This window comes from Primulina tabacum, chromosome 2 (genome assembly GCF_025594145.1).
Source record: "Primulina tabacum isolate GXHZ01 chromosome 2, ASM2559414v2, whole genome shotgun sequence".
Taxonomy (NCBI): Eukaryota; Viridiplantae; Streptophyta; class Magnoliopsida; order Lamiales; family Gesneriaceae; genus Primulina; species Primulina tabacum.
Window position 1 is genome coordinate 52,518,159 of NC_134551.1, and position 17,312 is coordinate 52,535,470.

General features: G+C 35.1%; 2 protein-coding genes across 3 annotated transcripts; one reads left to right on the plus strand and one right to left on the minus strand.

The window, feature by feature from the left end:
- The first annotated feature begins 9,895 nt into the window (after nucleotides 1-9,895).
- On the plus strand, nucleotides 9,896-14,130 carry LOC142536876 (chromatin assembly factor 1 subunit FAS2-like). Of its 2 annotated transcripts, none has more exons than XM_075642266.1 (12): nucleotides 9,896-10,161; nucleotides 10,284-10,395; nucleotides 11,161-11,187; nucleotides 11,285-11,357; nucleotides 11,568-11,671; nucleotides 11,738-11,949; nucleotides 12,047-12,143; nucleotides 12,899-12,971; nucleotides 13,335-13,423; nucleotides 13,511-13,649; nucleotides 13,730-13,830; nucleotides 13,910-14,130. In XM_075642266.1, the coding sequence occupies exons 1-12, from the start codon at nucleotides 10,048-10,050 to the stop codon at nucleotides 14,128-14,130; spliced, it is 1,362 nt and encodes a 453-aa protein (XP_075498381.1). In that variant the 5' UTR covers nucleotides 9,896-10,047. The 2 variants fall into 2 exon arrangements, with proteins under 2 accessions (XP_075498381.1, XP_075498382.1); XM_075642267.1 differs by having other exon boundaries at nucleotides 13,335-13,377; nucleotides 13,525-13,649.
- Nucleotides 14,131-16,397: 2,267 nt separating this feature from the next.
- LOC142538063 (cell wall / vacuolar inhibitor of fructosidase 2) lies at nucleotides 16,398-17,233 on the minus strand. Its single transcript, XM_075643506.1, has one exon. The coding sequence runs from the start codon at nucleotides 17,118-17,120 to the stop codon at nucleotides 16,578-16,580; it is 543 nt and encodes a 180-aa protein (XP_075499621.1). The 5' UTR covers nucleotides 17,121-17,233; the 3' UTR covers nucleotides 16,398-16,577.
- Between the last annotated feature and the right edge of the window lie 79 nt (nucleotides 17,234-17,312).

Sequence of the window (17,312 nt, forward strand, 5' to 3'; positions counted from 1 at the left end):
TCAGCTGTTTGGTACGCGTGATTATTTAACCAAGTCAATCCCTTCTATGAATGATTAGGTTATATTAGGTAGGTTAAAATAATACATCCTCACCCTCTAGGATTATTTATCCAACTCTTAATACCTCCTATTTTTCCAATTTTACCCTTCTCTTATATTCAAACTTACCACCACTTCCCGCCACCGACCGCCAGCCGACCGCCGACGTACCGCCGACCGAGCCCCGGCCGACCGCCAGCCGCCGGCGCCGGTCGAAATTTCCGGCCGGCTGTTTCTGGCCGCCGCCTCCCGCCTGCCGTTTCCGGCCGTCGTCCGCCGCCGCCACTGTTGTCGTCGCCGTCGCCGCCGCCGCCGCGAAGGGGAAGGGCAATTTTGTCTTTTCATCATAAAATTCAAAATTATCCTACACTTAAAAATCTTACCAAACATAATATTATTTTACACTATATATTACAATCCTACCACAATCATTTTCTTTATCATTTACATACTAATCATTAGTTTATCCTATCCTTCCAACCAAACGCAGCCTCATATTATGATGATTTGTATTATATATTAATTTGTGCCAAATATATTGTAACGATTAATGTCTATTAGAAGTATCTTATATATAATGTGGATTTTGATCAATTTTCTTGGTTTTCAACATAAAACAGTACTGTTCCAAAGCATTATTGCACGATGCATATATATATAAAAACATACATTCAACAGCAAATCATATCATCACAGAATCAGAAGATCTGTGACCGTCAAACCCTTTACTCAAAACTAAAAGAAGTAACAAATTTTCTTTCCACTGGATTGGATTTAACTACATAAATTTTATTGTATTCTAAAATCTTCGCCTGTTACATACATACATATATGTGTGTGTGTGTGGATATTCATATATCGGTTGATAGGCGTTAGCGGGGCGAGGGTGTGCAAGTGTATACATAAATATAGGTAACTGATCTGGTATATATGAGAGTGCATCATGTGCTTGCTTTCAGCATTTACGATGATCATGAGCAAGGCTTTTTCGATTGGAGGTGAAAAGTGATTGAAGGTGGAAAGCAACCCCAACCAGTCAAGAACTGGCAAGCCAAGGTGTATTTTAAGCATTATTATTTTAAGATATATTATATTTTACAAAAAATTAATGTACATTAATAATAATCAATATATATATATATATATATATATATATATAATAAATTTGCCTTTTTTTAAAAAACTTCATCGAGAAAATGTAATCATAACATGGCGAAAATCGAGTGCTGAATATCTGTTGCATGAGAAGGCGGCTAATAGGGCGTTCAACTACGGTTTGAATAGAATTTGGATAAAAATTCGAACCAAACTATATTTTATCGACTTTAGAAAATTTCAAACCAAACTATGAAATTTTTATTATAATCAATCCAACCCAACCCAAACCATGAATTTCCGTTTAGCCTAGTTTGGATGACTAATTTTAATTTTGAAGTTTTCAATGTGAATTAATGCATGAGATATTATAATTTGGAAAATAACAATTGATATTTGATAGAAGTTGAATGAACATTTTATTTGATTGTGAATTATAATTGTTAATAGTAAAAACTATATATTAAAATATATACTTATGCATGTTATTCAACTATGCTAACTTATAAAAAAACATAAAATTTTCGGCTTGTAATTACATTTATTTTTGTTAAAATCATTATTAAGTACTTTCTTAATGCGATTGGATTGTTACAAATCTCACTAATAATTGAATAGAAATTAAAAATCGATTGAATATATATCTAAGAAAAATCATATTAAATAAACGAATTTAGTACTACATGATTTTTTTTATATTAATATAATACATTTGGTTTGTTTTATTTTTATCCAAATCCAAACTGTAATTGCCTGAAAATCGATCCAAATCATGCGGTTTGGTTTTATTTTTTAGTTTGGTTATGTTTGGTTCAGTGTTTGAAACACCATTGACTAATATGCAGCATACACATGATATTTGTTGGGAGACTACAACGAAGCGATGCCGACCACGATGATAATAGTATCCAAACTTGCGGAATAAAATAATCAACAAGAACAAAAAAATTTACGTGGTTCACCCAAAATAGGCTACGTCCACGGACCACTGCAACTTTTATAACTGGAAGAAATATTACAACAAGTGTATACACCAATACACTCAATATTTCTCACTCCCAAACCCCGAGTATACCGAGAAAATAATTTCTCTAACTCACACAAGAGAATTCTCGCACTCAAGAAAAAAATACACTCTTTTTTTCTATGCACTCTCTTTTATCAAAGCTGAAAAGCTTTTGATTTTGGGATACAATAACTGAAGGAATTGAGTTCTATTTATAACTAAATCACTCGTTCATTTTTGTAAAGTTTTCGATGTGGGATACGTTTTTTTATTATTTAATTTAATGTGGGTCTCATCCCATTAAATTCTTACCTAACAATTCTTCCACTTGAAGACTTGATTCCAATCATGTCTTCACACCATCAGTGCAGCAGCTCATACCTCCTTTGTTAGTCCAGGAGACCAACTGAAGTCAAACACAACTTCAGTTTTTCAATGATAGCAGTCTTCATGAGCATATCAGCTGGATTCTTGCTTTCAGGAATCTTCTTAAGCTTCAAGACTTCATTCGCCCGATCTCTAAGGATCCTCATTCCAAGGATTTGTTTTGTAGCACCCAAATCCTTCAAAGCAAATTTCTTTGATAACTCTTTCTCAAGTTTATCAATCTCCTCCAGACAAGCTCTTGCTATCAACATATCATTTACATATATCAGTAGTATGATATAATAACCATCAAGCTTCACATAATAATAGTGATCAGCCTGATACCTCCGAAAACCATCATTATTCATTACACCATCAAACTTCTTGTACCACTGGCTTGGAGCTTGTTTGAGACCATACAAGCTCTTCAGAAGTTTGCACATCATTTTCTCTTTCCCTCGTACTTCAAATCCCTGTGATTGATTTATTTCTTCATCTAGCTCACCATGAAGAAACGTCTTCTTTACATCTAACTGTCCCAAATGTAAATCTTCTTTTACCATCAGTCCAAGTACAGTCCTGATAGTAGTTAACTTTACCACCAGAGATAAAATATCAGTGTAACCAATGACTTCCTTTTCACCTTTTACAACAAGTATTTATTTGTACCGTTTGCTACCGTCATGTTCTAACCGGTACTCCCACTTGCTATGTAAAACCTTTTTACCTTCAGGAAGTTCTGACAACTCCTACATGTGATTGGATGATAGTGAATCCATCACATCTTCCATGGCTAACTCCCACTGTTTCAAGGTCTCATAAACATCCGATTTATTTTTCACAAAATAAACCCAAAATTTCATGCTCGAATCGTCAACAGTAGTGCCATAATATCTTGAGTGATCTCCAAGGGATGTCACAGGAGATGGTCCACATACATCAGTACCAGCTCCAAATCCGTCGATTTCGGTTCTCTAACCTATTTTGAAAAACTCACCTTCTTATGCTTTCCAAAGATACAGCTTTCACATAGTTGGTGTTCAACAGTCTTTAATCCTGGTAGCTTTCCTTTTGACACCAACATCTTCATTCCCTTCTCACTCATATGTCCAAGTCTATAATGCCATAGACTTGAATTGGCTCCAGCATCCACAGCTGCTAATATGTCTCTGCAACCGGAAGTCATATACAATGTTCCAGTTTTCTTTCCTCGAGCAACAATTATGGCTCCTTTGTTCACTTTCCAGGAACCATCACCGAAGGTCACATTATGCCCTTCATCATCGAGCTGTCCCACCGAGATCAGATTGCGTGTCAATTTTGGTACATGCCTGACTTTGTTGATTTTCCAGACAGATCCATTTGACATCTTCATCCGTACACCACCCATACCAACAATTTACAAGGGTTTTCCATCAGCCAGGAAAACTTTTTCGTAAGCTCTCGCAATGTAATTATCGAATACATCATGATTAATAGTGGTATGAAACGAAGCTCTCGAGTCCATAACCCAAGAATCAACCGGGCTTTCCATGGATAGTAATAGAGCATCACGAACCTCCTCAGTAACAACATTAGCATCATAAACATCCGATTTATTTTTCACAAAATAAACCCAAAATTTCATGCTCGAATCGTCAACAGTAGTGCCATAATATCTTGAGTGATCTCCAAGGGATGTCACAGGAGATGGTCCACATACATCAGTACCAGCTCCAAATCCGTCGATTTCGGTTCTCTAACCTATTTTGAAAAACTCACCTTCTTATGCTTTCCAAAGATACAGCTTTCACATAGTTGGTGTTCAACAGTCTTTAATCCTGGTAGCTTTCCTTTTGACACCAACATCTTCATTCCCTTCTCACTCATATGTCCAAGTCTATAATGCCATAGACTTGAATTGGCTCCAGCATCCACAGCTGCTAATATGTCTCTGCAACCGGAAGTCATATACAATGTTCCAGTTTTCTTTCCTCGAGCAACAATTATGGCTCCTTTGTTCACTTTCCAGGAACCATCACCGAAGGTCACATTATGCCCTTCATCATCGAGCTGTCCCACCGAGATCAGATTGCGTGTCAATTTTGGTACATGCCTGACTTTGTTGATTTTCCAGACAGATCCATTTGACATCTTCATCCGTACACCACCCATACCAACAATTTACAAGGGTTTTCCATCAGCCAGGAAAACTTTTTCGTAAGCTCTCGCAATGTAATTATCGAATACATCATGATTAATAGTGGTATGAAACGAAGCTCTCGAGTCCATAACCCAAGAATCAACCGGGCTTTCCATGGATAGTAATAGAGCATCACGAACCTCCTCAGTAACAACATTAGCATCATAAACATCCGATTTATTTTTCACAAAATAAACCCAAAATTTCATGCTCGAATCGTCAACAGTAGTGCCATAATATCTTGAGTGATCTCCAAGGGATGTCACAGGAGATGGTCCACATACATCAGTACCAGCTCCAAATCCGTCGATTTCGGTTCTCTAACCTATTTTGAAAAACTCACCTTCTTATGCTTTCCAAAGATACAGCTTTCACATAGTTGGTGTTCAACAGTCTTTAATCCTGGTAGCTTTCCTTTTGACACCAACATCTTCATTCCCTTCTCACTCATATGTCCAAGTCTATAATGCCATAGACTTGAATTGGCTCCAGCATCCACAGCTGCTAATATGTCTCTGCAACCGGAAGTCATATACAATGTTCCAGTTTTCTTTCCTCGAGCAACAATTATGGCTCCTTTGTTCACTTTCCAGGAACCATCACCGAAGGTCACATTATGCCCTTCATCATCGAGCTGTCCCACCGAGATCAGATTGCGTGTCAATTTTGGTACATGCCTGACTTTGTTGATTTTCCAGACAGATCCATTTGACATCTTCATCCGTACACCACCCATACCAACAATTTACAAGGGTTTTCCATCAGCCAGGAAAACTTTTTCGTAAGCTCTCGCAATGTAATTATCGAATACATCATGATTAATAGTGGTATGAAACGAAGCTCTCGAGTCCATAACCCAAGAATCAACCGGGCTTTCCATGGATAGTAATAGAGCATCACGAACCTCCTCAGTAACAACATTAGCATCGTTCTTTGTTGATTTGCAATTTTTCTTCAAGTGACCAGCCTCACCACAGCTCCTGCACTTCACATTCTTTTCAAAGTTGCTTTTGTCTTTTCCATTTCTTGATTTGGACCTACCATGCCATTGGTTAAAATTCTTTTCGCCACTCCTGCCCCTTCCTCTGTTCTCGAGATTTAGAGCAGATCTCGATGATGTTACTTCAACCGAATCCATCCTGCGAACTTCTTCAGCAAGAATTTGATCTCTAACATCATTGAATTGTAGCTTTCTTTTTCCAACAGAGTTGCTAACCGCTGCCCGCATCGGTTCCCAATTGTCTGGTAAAGACGCCAAAAGAATAAGTGCCCGAATCTCATCATCAAATTTAATTTCAACCGATGTTAGCTGTGAAACAATCGTGTTGAATTCATTGATGACCGATGCATCTTCTCTCATCTTAAAGTTAAATAACTTCTTCATGAGATGTACTTTATTATTTGCCAATGGCTTTTCATACATGTCCAACAAAATGGACATTATCTCATGCGTTGTTTTTGCCTCCGCCACGTTATGTGCCACGTTCTTCGTTAGGGTCAATCGTATCACACCTAACACTTGTCGGTCAAGAAGCTTCCAGTCATCATCCTCCATCTTTTCCGGCTGCTTTCCCGATAGAGGTTGATGCAACTTCTTGCTATACAGATAATCTCTAATCTGTAACCGCCAGAACGAAAAATCTGTTCCGTCGAACTTGCTGATTCCCGGTCCCGATCCATCATCTCCGGCCATCACTTCTCTAGCCTTAGCAAAAAATCTAAAAAATCTTTTCTGATGTGGAAGATCAGACAAAGCTGCAACCACAGAGCATACTCAGAATTCTTAAGAATTTTCACAACAATGCTCTGATACCAGTTGTTGGGAGACTACACCGAAGCGATGCCGACCACGATGATAATAGTATCCAAACTTGCGGAATAAAATAATCAACAAGAACACAAAGATTTACGTGGTTCACCCAAAATAGGCTACGTCCACGGACCACTGCAACTTTTATAACTGGAAGAAATATTACAACAAGTGTATTATACACTCAATATTTCTCACTCCCAAACCCCGAGTATACCGGGAAAATAATTTCTCTAACTCACACAAGAGAATTCCCGCACTCAAGAAAAAAATAATCTCTCATTCATTTTTGTAAAGTTTTCGATGTGGGATACGTTTTTTTATTATTTAATTTAATGTGGGTCCCACCCCATTAAATTCTTACCTACAATATTTTATATCTTGTTCTAGTGTTAATCTGTGAAATACATATTTATCTATGCGTGCGCGCATGTCGGGTGTGTAGAATATAAAAATTTATCGGATTAATGCTATCATATCCTGCTATTTAATTTTTTTAATACTGATTTAGATACTTTCAAAATTTAAAAGTATTTTATATATATTGTGGTATTTATTATATAATTAATATTTGATAGACATGAATTAATTGTGGCGATGAAAATAAAAACCAGTAGACCAGTAGCACTCTTTAAGAAAACAGTAGACAAAAAGAAAATCAGAAGCTACTGGTCTAGTAAAACAAAAGCAGTAGAAATGATAGAAAAACAGAATCAGTAGAAAATGTTGCCTAACGTGACTACTTTAAATGTTACCGTTAAAGTTACCAAGTACTAGTATTAATTGCAGCATTAAATACTATACGGAGTCATTTAATTCACTTTACCAAGTTTAGTTAAAACATGACTGATTGTTTTATAGCTTTTCTGCAGGAACCTTTTTTTGGTAATAAAGCTGACTCTATCAGAAATCTGAAGACATCTTCTGATCATAAACGTTGAACTCAGTCGCTTATATATACATGGAACAAACCCTTACAGAAAGAGGACTCTACGCATAATATCTTTTCAAGGATCAACGCTATTTCACTCAACGAGACAACCTCGAAATTCTTTGATAACTTTGAGTTCAACACAAAGAAAAGTAGCACACGCTTCATAGCAAATATCTGATCTTTTGAAGATCATCTTGTGCTACTGATTCTTACACTCTTCACAATCTTTTACAACACTTATACTTTATCAGGAAGAGCTTGTAATCTGAAAAGAGTCTTTTCAGAACCTTTTGTATCACGTTCTTTTTGAGTCGAGTAACTAAGAGTTTCAGTAGGCAAAGGTGTAAGTCCTTCTGAAGTGGGTGTGTACAAGAGTTGTACTGTAATATCCAAAGTCTTTTAGTTATACCTTCTGGAAACAGGAGAAGGGGAGACGTAGAAGATTTCATCTTCGAACTTCCATAAACAACTACTGCCTACTGTTATTATTGTCTTTCACTTACTTCATCAGATTGTTTCCGCACCTATAATTGTAATCTAGGTGAAGGTATACGCAACAAGATAAACTACTATCTCTAACAGGATTTTAGTATCTCATCAAAAGAAAGGAAAAACGAGTAGAGTTTATTCACCCCCCTCTAAACTCAATTTCGATCCTCAACAATATTACAATAGATGAGTAAATTTGAGAAATACTCTTAAAAATTAATTAGAGAATTGTTCAGAAAAATATATGGAGATTTTTTCTGAAGAACACATCAATGTATCAGGGGGGTTAACATTTATATACGTACAAAAATGGTTTTCAATTTCTTTTTATTATTTTTAATTTTAAATATGAGTTGTCATATGTAATTATCAAATTAAGTAAAGACAACACCACCTTATTGTACGTTCATGGAGTAAAATTAGAAACAAATCTAATTAAAATGTATTAAAACTCAAAAATATTTATTCAAAAAAATAATTCAAAAGTATATTGGAAAAATTAACCGTGACATTATTAGACGTAAATGTGTTTATATTTAAGAAAATTTTAAAACATGTTTTTAAGTATGTTCGAGTATGACTAGGGATGACAATTGGTAGGATTCTATATCCTTCGTTCTCATGTTTATTTATTATATTCATCTTCGTTTTCATGGAGTATTCAATTTCATCAACATCTTCACACTCGTCGGATGATTGAATATACATATTCTATCCAAATATCTTATCACAAATATAATTGAATCTCTTAAATTTGAATGATTTCGACTTTCGAGTAAGTTAACACTAGTAGAATATTTGGTTTTTACTTCGCCACTAGTTACTTAATTATGAAGTTGTATATATCAATCAACTTCGGTAATAACATCGGAGAAGTAAACGTTTTTTTTTTACTTCACAATTCAAAAAACACGGGCTTTACTTCTAATTTTTTGTAACATTTTACTTCGACATAATAGTTTTGATGAAGTAAAAATTTTAAAAAATTTTGAAATTTATATTTAGTGAAGTAAAAAAATTGAACCATAATTTAATTAATCTCCCTTAAATTATCTCTTAATTCATCGAGATCCTCATTGAACAAAAATCGAGATTTGCGGATACATACTTGTGGATTCGTGTATATACTTGTGGATTTGTGGATATATAATTGTGGATTCGTGGTATATATATATACTTGTGGTTTCGTGGATTTTTTTTATTTTTAGATGGATAATTTATGAATCAAATGAATGTATTTTAAGTTATATATATGTGTATGTGTGTACATAGTGGTATTATTGTGCAACAAAAATAGAGTAAACTATATACTAATAATTTTCTTCATTTCATCAAACTAATATCATTCAACAGAAGCGTATTAGAATTAACACAATGACAGAAAAAAATTATGTGTGTGTGTGTGTACATATATATATATATATATTTAATTGAATATTCAGCTCGGATATGAATAAGATTCTTTAACAGCCGTGTACATTCTCATATCCGAAAATCTTAATATCTGATTATCCATTTATTTAGTCGGGTAAAAATGCCCTTCATATCCTCCTCAATTTGATTCTTCGAATATCGAATTCTCCGTCGGACTCAGAGAAAAATATCATCCCTGACTCTAACTATATTAATAATTTATTAAAAAAAAAACTATATTAATAATTACTTTAAGGCAAAAACTTGTGTGATACGGTCTCACAGATCATATTTTGTGATACAGATATCTTATTTGGGTCATCCATGAAAAAATATTATTTTTTATTTTGAATATCAGTAGGATTGGTCCGTCTCATAAATAAAGATTTGTCAGATCGTCTAACAAAAAACCTACTCTTAATTTAAAAAATATGTGATTTAAGTTTGAACTTGAAATTTATTTAATGTTTTCATTAGATTTGGATTCAATTTAATTATTTTTAAAAATTTATATAATTTTAAGCTCCAAAAAATGTAGGCCCATTACACAGTGGATTACAGGAGCAGATCTCAGTTTCCCGCCAATAGCTACTTCCCGCAAAACTCTTCGTTACCGACCGATTCCTTACTATTTCACGGTTCAAACCCTAATTTCATCTGTCAAAGGAAAAGAGGAAATTTTTGTTGAGTGAATATTTACATTGAGATCAAGAATGAAGGGTGGAACGGTTCAAATCAATTGGCACGATACGAAGCCCGTACTCACCTGCGATTTCCATCCGCAATCCAGCATCCTTGCCACCGGAGGCGCCGACTATGACATCAAGGTAAATCTAATTTTTGCAATTAAGTGAGATACTCGAGGAAGTTAAAAGGTTTTTCTTCCGCTTTCAGTGAAATGATTTTTTGAAAATTGTCAATTTGGCTCGTACTGGGCTGAAATATGCAGTTATGGGCAACAGTGTCCGGCAAAGATCAAACGAAAGCTCCTGGAGTTACTTATCAAAGCAGCCTTTCGCATCACAATTCTGCTGTGAATGTACTTCGCTTCTCTCCTTCAGGTAAGTTCAGGGGTAGTCAGGATTTTTAGTCTTAATTTTATGTTAAAACTTCTATGTTATTTCTAATCTTTTTTTAAATAATAACTCAACACTAATCGCACAAAAAAAAAATCTTATTTATATTTATAAGAAAAACAATAAATAACTTAATGATATGTAGTAAAATAATTTTATTTTACTTATAACAAAACACAAAATTGTATGTTTGATTTATATTTATAGATAGCTTCTATCTGACAATCAATATAACTAGTCTATTTAAGTTCTATGCATTAATCATTGTATATCTAAAATATTGAAGCCAAAGCTCAATATATATGTTTGTATATCTACATATATATGGGCCCCTATAGTAGATACGCCCCTGGGTCAGTTTCCTCGTTTCCTCGGTATACTTCCTATTAAAGGGTGAAATGTGTGACGATAGATATAATGCGACTGGCGCGTTGGGGTGATAACTTAGTCTAAGAGTTTCTAGGCGCACATTGTGTATTTTCTATGCATTTATCCTATTCATCCTATCATTCCTAGGGGAAATTTTAATTGCAATAGTTACGGAGAAACAGAGTGAAAGAAGCCTTGAATAAGAAGCCTTGAAATATTACTGTTGCTTCTGTTGAGACATCGAGTATAGTTGAGGCACAGAGTCATTTTAATTTTGCTGCTTGAATGCCTTCATGTTCACTATGAGGCAAATATTACAAGCTATATAATGCCTATTGTGCTGTCTTTGTATTGAATTATGACTTCCTTCTAAAATTGCAGGAGAGCAGCTCGCATCTGGTGCTGATGGTTAGTTACATTTCCAAAATAGATCGTTTGTTACCTGCTAAATGCTTCTTTTCAAAGCAAAAGTTGTCATGATAAATTGAGTCTTTCTTCTCTGTAGGCGGAGAGCTGATTTTATGGAAACTAAATTCTACTGATGCTGGTGAAGTGTGGAAGGTCCTTAAGTCATTGGCGTAAGCATTTTTTCTAACTTCATTTGTGCACTGAATTCCTCATTGGTGTAAGCACTTAATGTAGTTTTCTACAATATTGAGTCTGCATCCTGATTGTTGTGTAAACCAAAAGTTTTGTTTTTAGTATTTATACATGTTGAAAAGGCAGAGGGCAGTAACAATAATGAGTTTGCCATTTTCTTCTTATGTTGATTAATAAGCTTCTTTCAGGTTTCACCGCAAGGATGTATTAGATCTACAGTGGTCAAATGATGGCACACATCTCATTTCTGGATCAGTTGATAATACATGCATTATATGGGACGCTAAAAAAGGCAAGACAATTATATAACAGATAATAATATGTAGCTTGATACTATTAATTGATATCTGGCTTGTAGGTTCTGTTCACCAAATTTTGGACGGGCATTTTCACTACGTTCAAGGTGTAGCATGGGATCCATTGATGAAATATGCAGCATCTATTAGTTCAGATAGAACTTGTCGTGTTTATATTAACAAGCCATCTAAATCAAAAGCTGTTGAGAAAACAAACTATGTTTGTCAGCATGTGATTGCAAAGGCAGAACCGCAGATAGCTGAAGAATCTAAGGTTGTAACATTAGTTATATTTTACGCACTCACGTGCACGTGCACGCGCACAATCAGAAACACTTGTGTAACCTTTCTTACCAGATTTGCCACTTCAGTCTACCAGAAGCCATCTTTTCCATGATGAGACACTTCCATCTTTCTTCCGAAGATTATCTTGGTCACCAGATGGATCATTTTTACTTGTGCCTGCAGGTGTAGCCCGATCTTTATATATTCTTATTCTGTTCAATAATGTTGGCACAAAAAACAGTTCTTCATGTTCCTTTGAAACCGAATTATTGCTCTAGCCCTTTATATTTCACAATTTTTTACACAGAATCTCTTAATGATTGCTGCTATTTTATAGTGAAATAATAGGCTTACAGATATATGTCCCCCATTGGAAATAGGAGAGATAGATAGCATTCAAATCAATTGGAAATAATGGAGTCATGTACATGTGGCCTGTGGTGTGTTGTAAATGTTCTGTCACTATTTCTATAGCTAGATATTTGCAATGAAAGTTTTGTGATTGCTAGCAGTTAAGGTCCTAAGGCCAAATGAACCCGGTTATAACATAGTTGGACGGCCCCCTTAATGGCTTAAGGCTTCAGATCCTTTCTTTGTGTTATTTTTTTAGTTATTATTGTTGAAGGATCAGTAAATATTCACTGCAATTGAACACACTTGTTCCTTATGATTATAATTACTCATCCTTCCAGCATCACATAATCATTTTCATAGAAGAAGGAAAGGTTAATATTAAGTTTTAGCTTTTAAAAGCTTTTATTTGCTTAGGTTTTGCTACAGCCTGTTCACAATTATGTAAATATACAGCTGAGGCTCTTAGCGGTCCCGTCTTAGTTACTGTTACCCGAACGCATTGTTGAAACTTAACCGAGATTTCATTTGTACTAAAATGCTGCTGTCAGTTACACAGTTTACTCACTGTTTTTTCAGTACTTCAGGTTCTTATAAAAGCACACCTGCTTCTGAACCAATCAACACAACATATGCTTTTTCAAGGCAAGATCTTTCCAGGCGAGAATTCTCTATTCTATTAGGGTGCATTTGGATTGAAATATTTTAAATTCATGATTTATATCCATAATACTTGTTTGGATGCCTTTAAATTCAATGGATTTGAAATTCCTTAGCTCCCATTTTGAACATGTTTATATTATAAATTCTCCCAAAATAGAGTTATTTGAAATCCATCAACCAAATCCAAACGCAAGCTTAGATTTTGACTAGCCCATTATGTGATTCTTAATTTGGTGACTGCTAAGAGTAGCTCCGCTATACTTCGCTAAGATTCTAATATCTCTGTATCTGTGTTCGATTAGAAGTTATATTCTCCTTTTGAATCTTTGGTGTTTGATTTCTTCTCGTGTTTTAAAGCAGGCCTGCAGTTATGCTCCCTGGTGCCAACAAACCTGTTGTAGCAGTACGTTTTTGCCCCATGACTTTTAAATTGCGGGAGTCAAAGACATGTAATAACTATATCTATTTTCACAATTTAGGAAGATTGGTATAACGCCATTGCTATATCATGATACCAAACGTCGTCTTATTTGCAGCTCCATTTTTCCAGTTCCCCTATCGCCTAATTTTTGCAGTGGCCACTTTGAATTCCTTGTACTTGTATGACACTGAGAGCATTCAACCACTAGTAATTATAGCTGGGGTTCATTATGCAGCCATAACAGACATTGCATGGTAATTTTCATTCCATATTTAAGCAACATTCTTCAATGCTACCAATACACTTTCTAAAATCTAAAATTGTTTCAATCTAGGTCTCCTACTGGTAATTTTTTGGCTTTATCCTCTCAAGACGGTTATTGCACGCTCCTCGAATTTGAATCTCAAGAACTTGGAGCACCTGTCGCCTTACCAGGTTTGCACATGTTTCCTGTGTCTTCTCTATTGAATCGGTACAAGCATGCCACTGTACTAAAATTACTTTTATTCTGCAGAAGAAAAGCAAACCGATGTTACTGAGGTGGAACGGATCCTGGAACCCATCATCAATGATAAGGGCACGGTTTCTATGGACGATAGAATGGAAAGGATAGAGAATTCCCAAAGAGAGGACAAGAGTGAGGATTGGAGACACACTTCACCGAGTACAACAATTATACCTTCAAATCCATGTAAACCAGCCAAGAGACGCATTACACCCATGGCCATTGATTGACTTGGAATTTACTTGCATCTGTAAAATTTCACGAGCATTATTGCCCATTCACAAATTGCCAAAACAAATTGTGGAAGTTAGACCCCAACCTAATTTGCTGACATTTACAGTGCCACTTGGGTTAAAGTCACCTGGCTCATGCAAGAAAGAGCTAGAGTCAGCTACCTGCAAAGTGTGTCAATTCGACATTTAAGAGCTACTCTACGTGGATTTAGTCAGTGTTTATTCCGTTTTCTGGTCACTTCATTTTTATTCTCAATTATATTATATAAAAAGTATAGAAAACAGAAAGCGAAAACAGAACTTACAAGAAAATAAATATGATATGCAAGTAGGTTGCAGTGGTGGTTAAGGAATCATAAACAAGTCGAGCTAAATTATTTTCAACTAAAATTTGATTATCAAGCTATCATGTTTCTTCTGTCTCTTTACTACTGCTCCCAAAATTACACCATTTTTCAGCACACTCGCTTCTCTAATTGAACATTAATTATAAATCTCGCAGATGTGTGGTCGTGTGCTATCGAGAAACGCACGTAATGTGTTTGGTAAAAAATTAATGGGAAAAATAGTTTTTTTTTTTCCTCGATAACTTGTTTTATGGTATGTTAACTCCACTAAATTTTCAAAATTTCCGTCTTGGTACACCAACTTTTGATTTTTTACTATTTTGGTCTAATTTACTTATTTATAAAATTAATGGAAAAAATAGTTTTTTTCCTAGATAACTTGTTCAATGGTACGTTTGTTCACTAAATTTTCAAAATTTCGTTTTGGTACACCAACTTTTGGTTTTTTACCTATTTTGATCTAATTATTTATGTGTTATCGAAAAATGCTGACATGACATCGAAAATTATTGGTTTGTTAGACGTCACTTCAGCGGTTGAACCAAAATAGTTAGAAAATGAAAAGTTGACGTATCAAATTCAAACTCTGAAAACCTGACCGATCAAAACCTATCATTTTACAAGTTAATGGAACCAAAAATTCATTTTCCTAAATTTAATAGACCCGTGACAGTCTCGTGGAGTTTTCCCTAACTTTAATGCAAAATTCAGGCACCATTATGTGGAGAACATAGAAGAAAGGGAAGATGCACGAACCCCACCAATCATTCAGAAAATAAGAGCAGCATGAGCTTTCCGGACGAAGGAATGGATTGGTCACAAACACATTCATATCCGTTTACGGGCAAAGATTCTTGCCTTTGTATAATTTCAACAGGAGAACCGGAACTTGGATTTTCAAGAAATATGCTCGTATCAGAAACAGAGGGAGCAACACAGGGAGAGGCTCGTCTTTGGCCAGCCTGATCGAGTCATTAGACCTGGAAAGCAATAAAAAGCAAATAGTTACGAAAGATGAAGTGATGTATAAATATACCAACTACTTGGAAACTGCAAAGCACATAGCCATCCTTCTTCCAGAATTCCCACAGCAGAGAAGTATACCAGAAGGGATTGACGTTGATTTTGTGCCTTTGAGAATTTAGAGGCATTTTTATCACAGTAGATAGTATTATTATCAAAGAACCACAATATTAATTTAGCTCATAATTTTTATTGTACTGTACACATAATAATTAACTCCTCCTTGCCTGAAATCCCCTAAAATAAACGATAAAAACTAAATTTAGCTTAAATATTTTTAATTTTAAATTTTGAAAAATTAAAATGTTACTTGAATTCGTAATCTCTTTGGTTTTGAGTCTAATTCATTAATATACTATATTCGATTTTGAGAATTAAGAAATTCACTTGGCCAGTTTGAAATAAATGATATTATTATATATGAATAGATTAGTATCCGTTTTAGCAAAATTGAATTAAATTGAAGTCATTTTTTTATTTACGAAAAATGTGGGGGCACTGAGGGATGTTTGAAAATGTCGTTCAAATGCATTGAAAATCTTATAGAAATCCATGCAACAATATTAGTCTAAGGAAGGGAAAATTATATTAGTTTGCATGTTCTATTTTTGATCATTTAACTATGAATTTACATTTTCTTTGATATTCTAAAAAGAACTCACTATACACATAAAAGTTCATTTCTAAAAATCCAATGTCACCGTTCAAGTCCATCACATAATCAAATTCCGGAAAACAAGAAGGGCTCGGATAAAAAATAAAATAAAAAAAACATATAAGTTACATGACTAAAATATAAATCCACGGTTAACAGAGCAAAAAAAATAAAATAAAAATCAAGCTACAAGATTAAAAACTGAATTTATTTAACCGGATCATAAATGGAAAAAGACATACTAATTATCATGTCATACTAATTTTGAACGAACTCAAGATTCAGGATGAGACATTGATAGAAGACATACAATTGGCAACGAAACTTATAACTTTTAAACAATTTCATGCGTAAAAATTCGTAATCTTTTCAGTTGAGCTGTTGATGACAAATTCGTCCCAAATGGAAGTCGCAGCTTCTCACTGGGAAAGACCATCGAGAATCCCCAAAACCACATCACAGATACGCTTCAATCCATCCTCCCTAAGAGCAAGTTCAGATGGATAATTCGTCCCCGGATACCGGTTAAATGCATTGTGACACGAATTGGGATAATCTGCAGCTGCCAACACATGCAAATAGGCATAATCATACAAGTCCATGCTCAAATCTTGAACTGAATTCTGGAGTGAATCATTTGCAGAGGCATACATGTCCGCACATTGTTGCATAACTTTCTTCATCAACGTGTCGTTTGGGACGTTTACCATTTGAAGTGAGAGGTAAGAATTTGTGGCTGTTGCATTGGCTATTCCGACCTTGATCATGATTAGGGCCAATCCCTTTGCGTCTGCTTTTCGACTGGAGGCATCAGACTTCAGTGAGGATACACAGAGGTCGTAATATTTTGTGTTCTTGCATGTTTTTTGAATCAAATCTGAGTTCCCATGAGCTGATGAGCTTGCATAAACAAAAGAAGTGAGAATTATGGAAAGTAACAACAAAAACCAAGAAAATCCCATGCGTGGTTGGTTTTCTTGAAGCTAGAAACTCGAATGTTGAAACAAAACGATAGAGATATATATGATTCAATTACTTAAAAGGACATGTTTGGAGGAAAGCTGGTGCTCATCAGGGCCCTACGGAAATTGGCAAGAAAACACGGCCTCACGGGTCACCCATCTTTTAAAGAAGGAATAGACCATTTCTCCTTG

Coding starts and splice junctions, on each gene's coding strand:
- LOC142536876 (XM_075642266.1), top strand. CDS start 10,048: ATGAAGGGTGGAACGGTTCAAATCAATTGGCACGATACGAAGCCCGTA. Junction 12,144..12,898: donor ATTTTTACTTGTGCCTGCAG/GTGTAGCCCGAT, acceptor TCAGTACTTCAG/GTTCTTATAAAAGCACACCT. Junction 12,972..13,334: donor TCAAGGCAAGATCTTTCCAG/GCGAGAATTCTC, acceptor GTTTTAAAGCAG/GCCTGCAGTTATGCTCCCTG.
- LOC142538063 (XM_075643506.1), bottom strand. CDS start 17,120: ATGGGATTTTCTTGGTTTTTGTTGTTACTTTCCATAATTCTCACTTCT.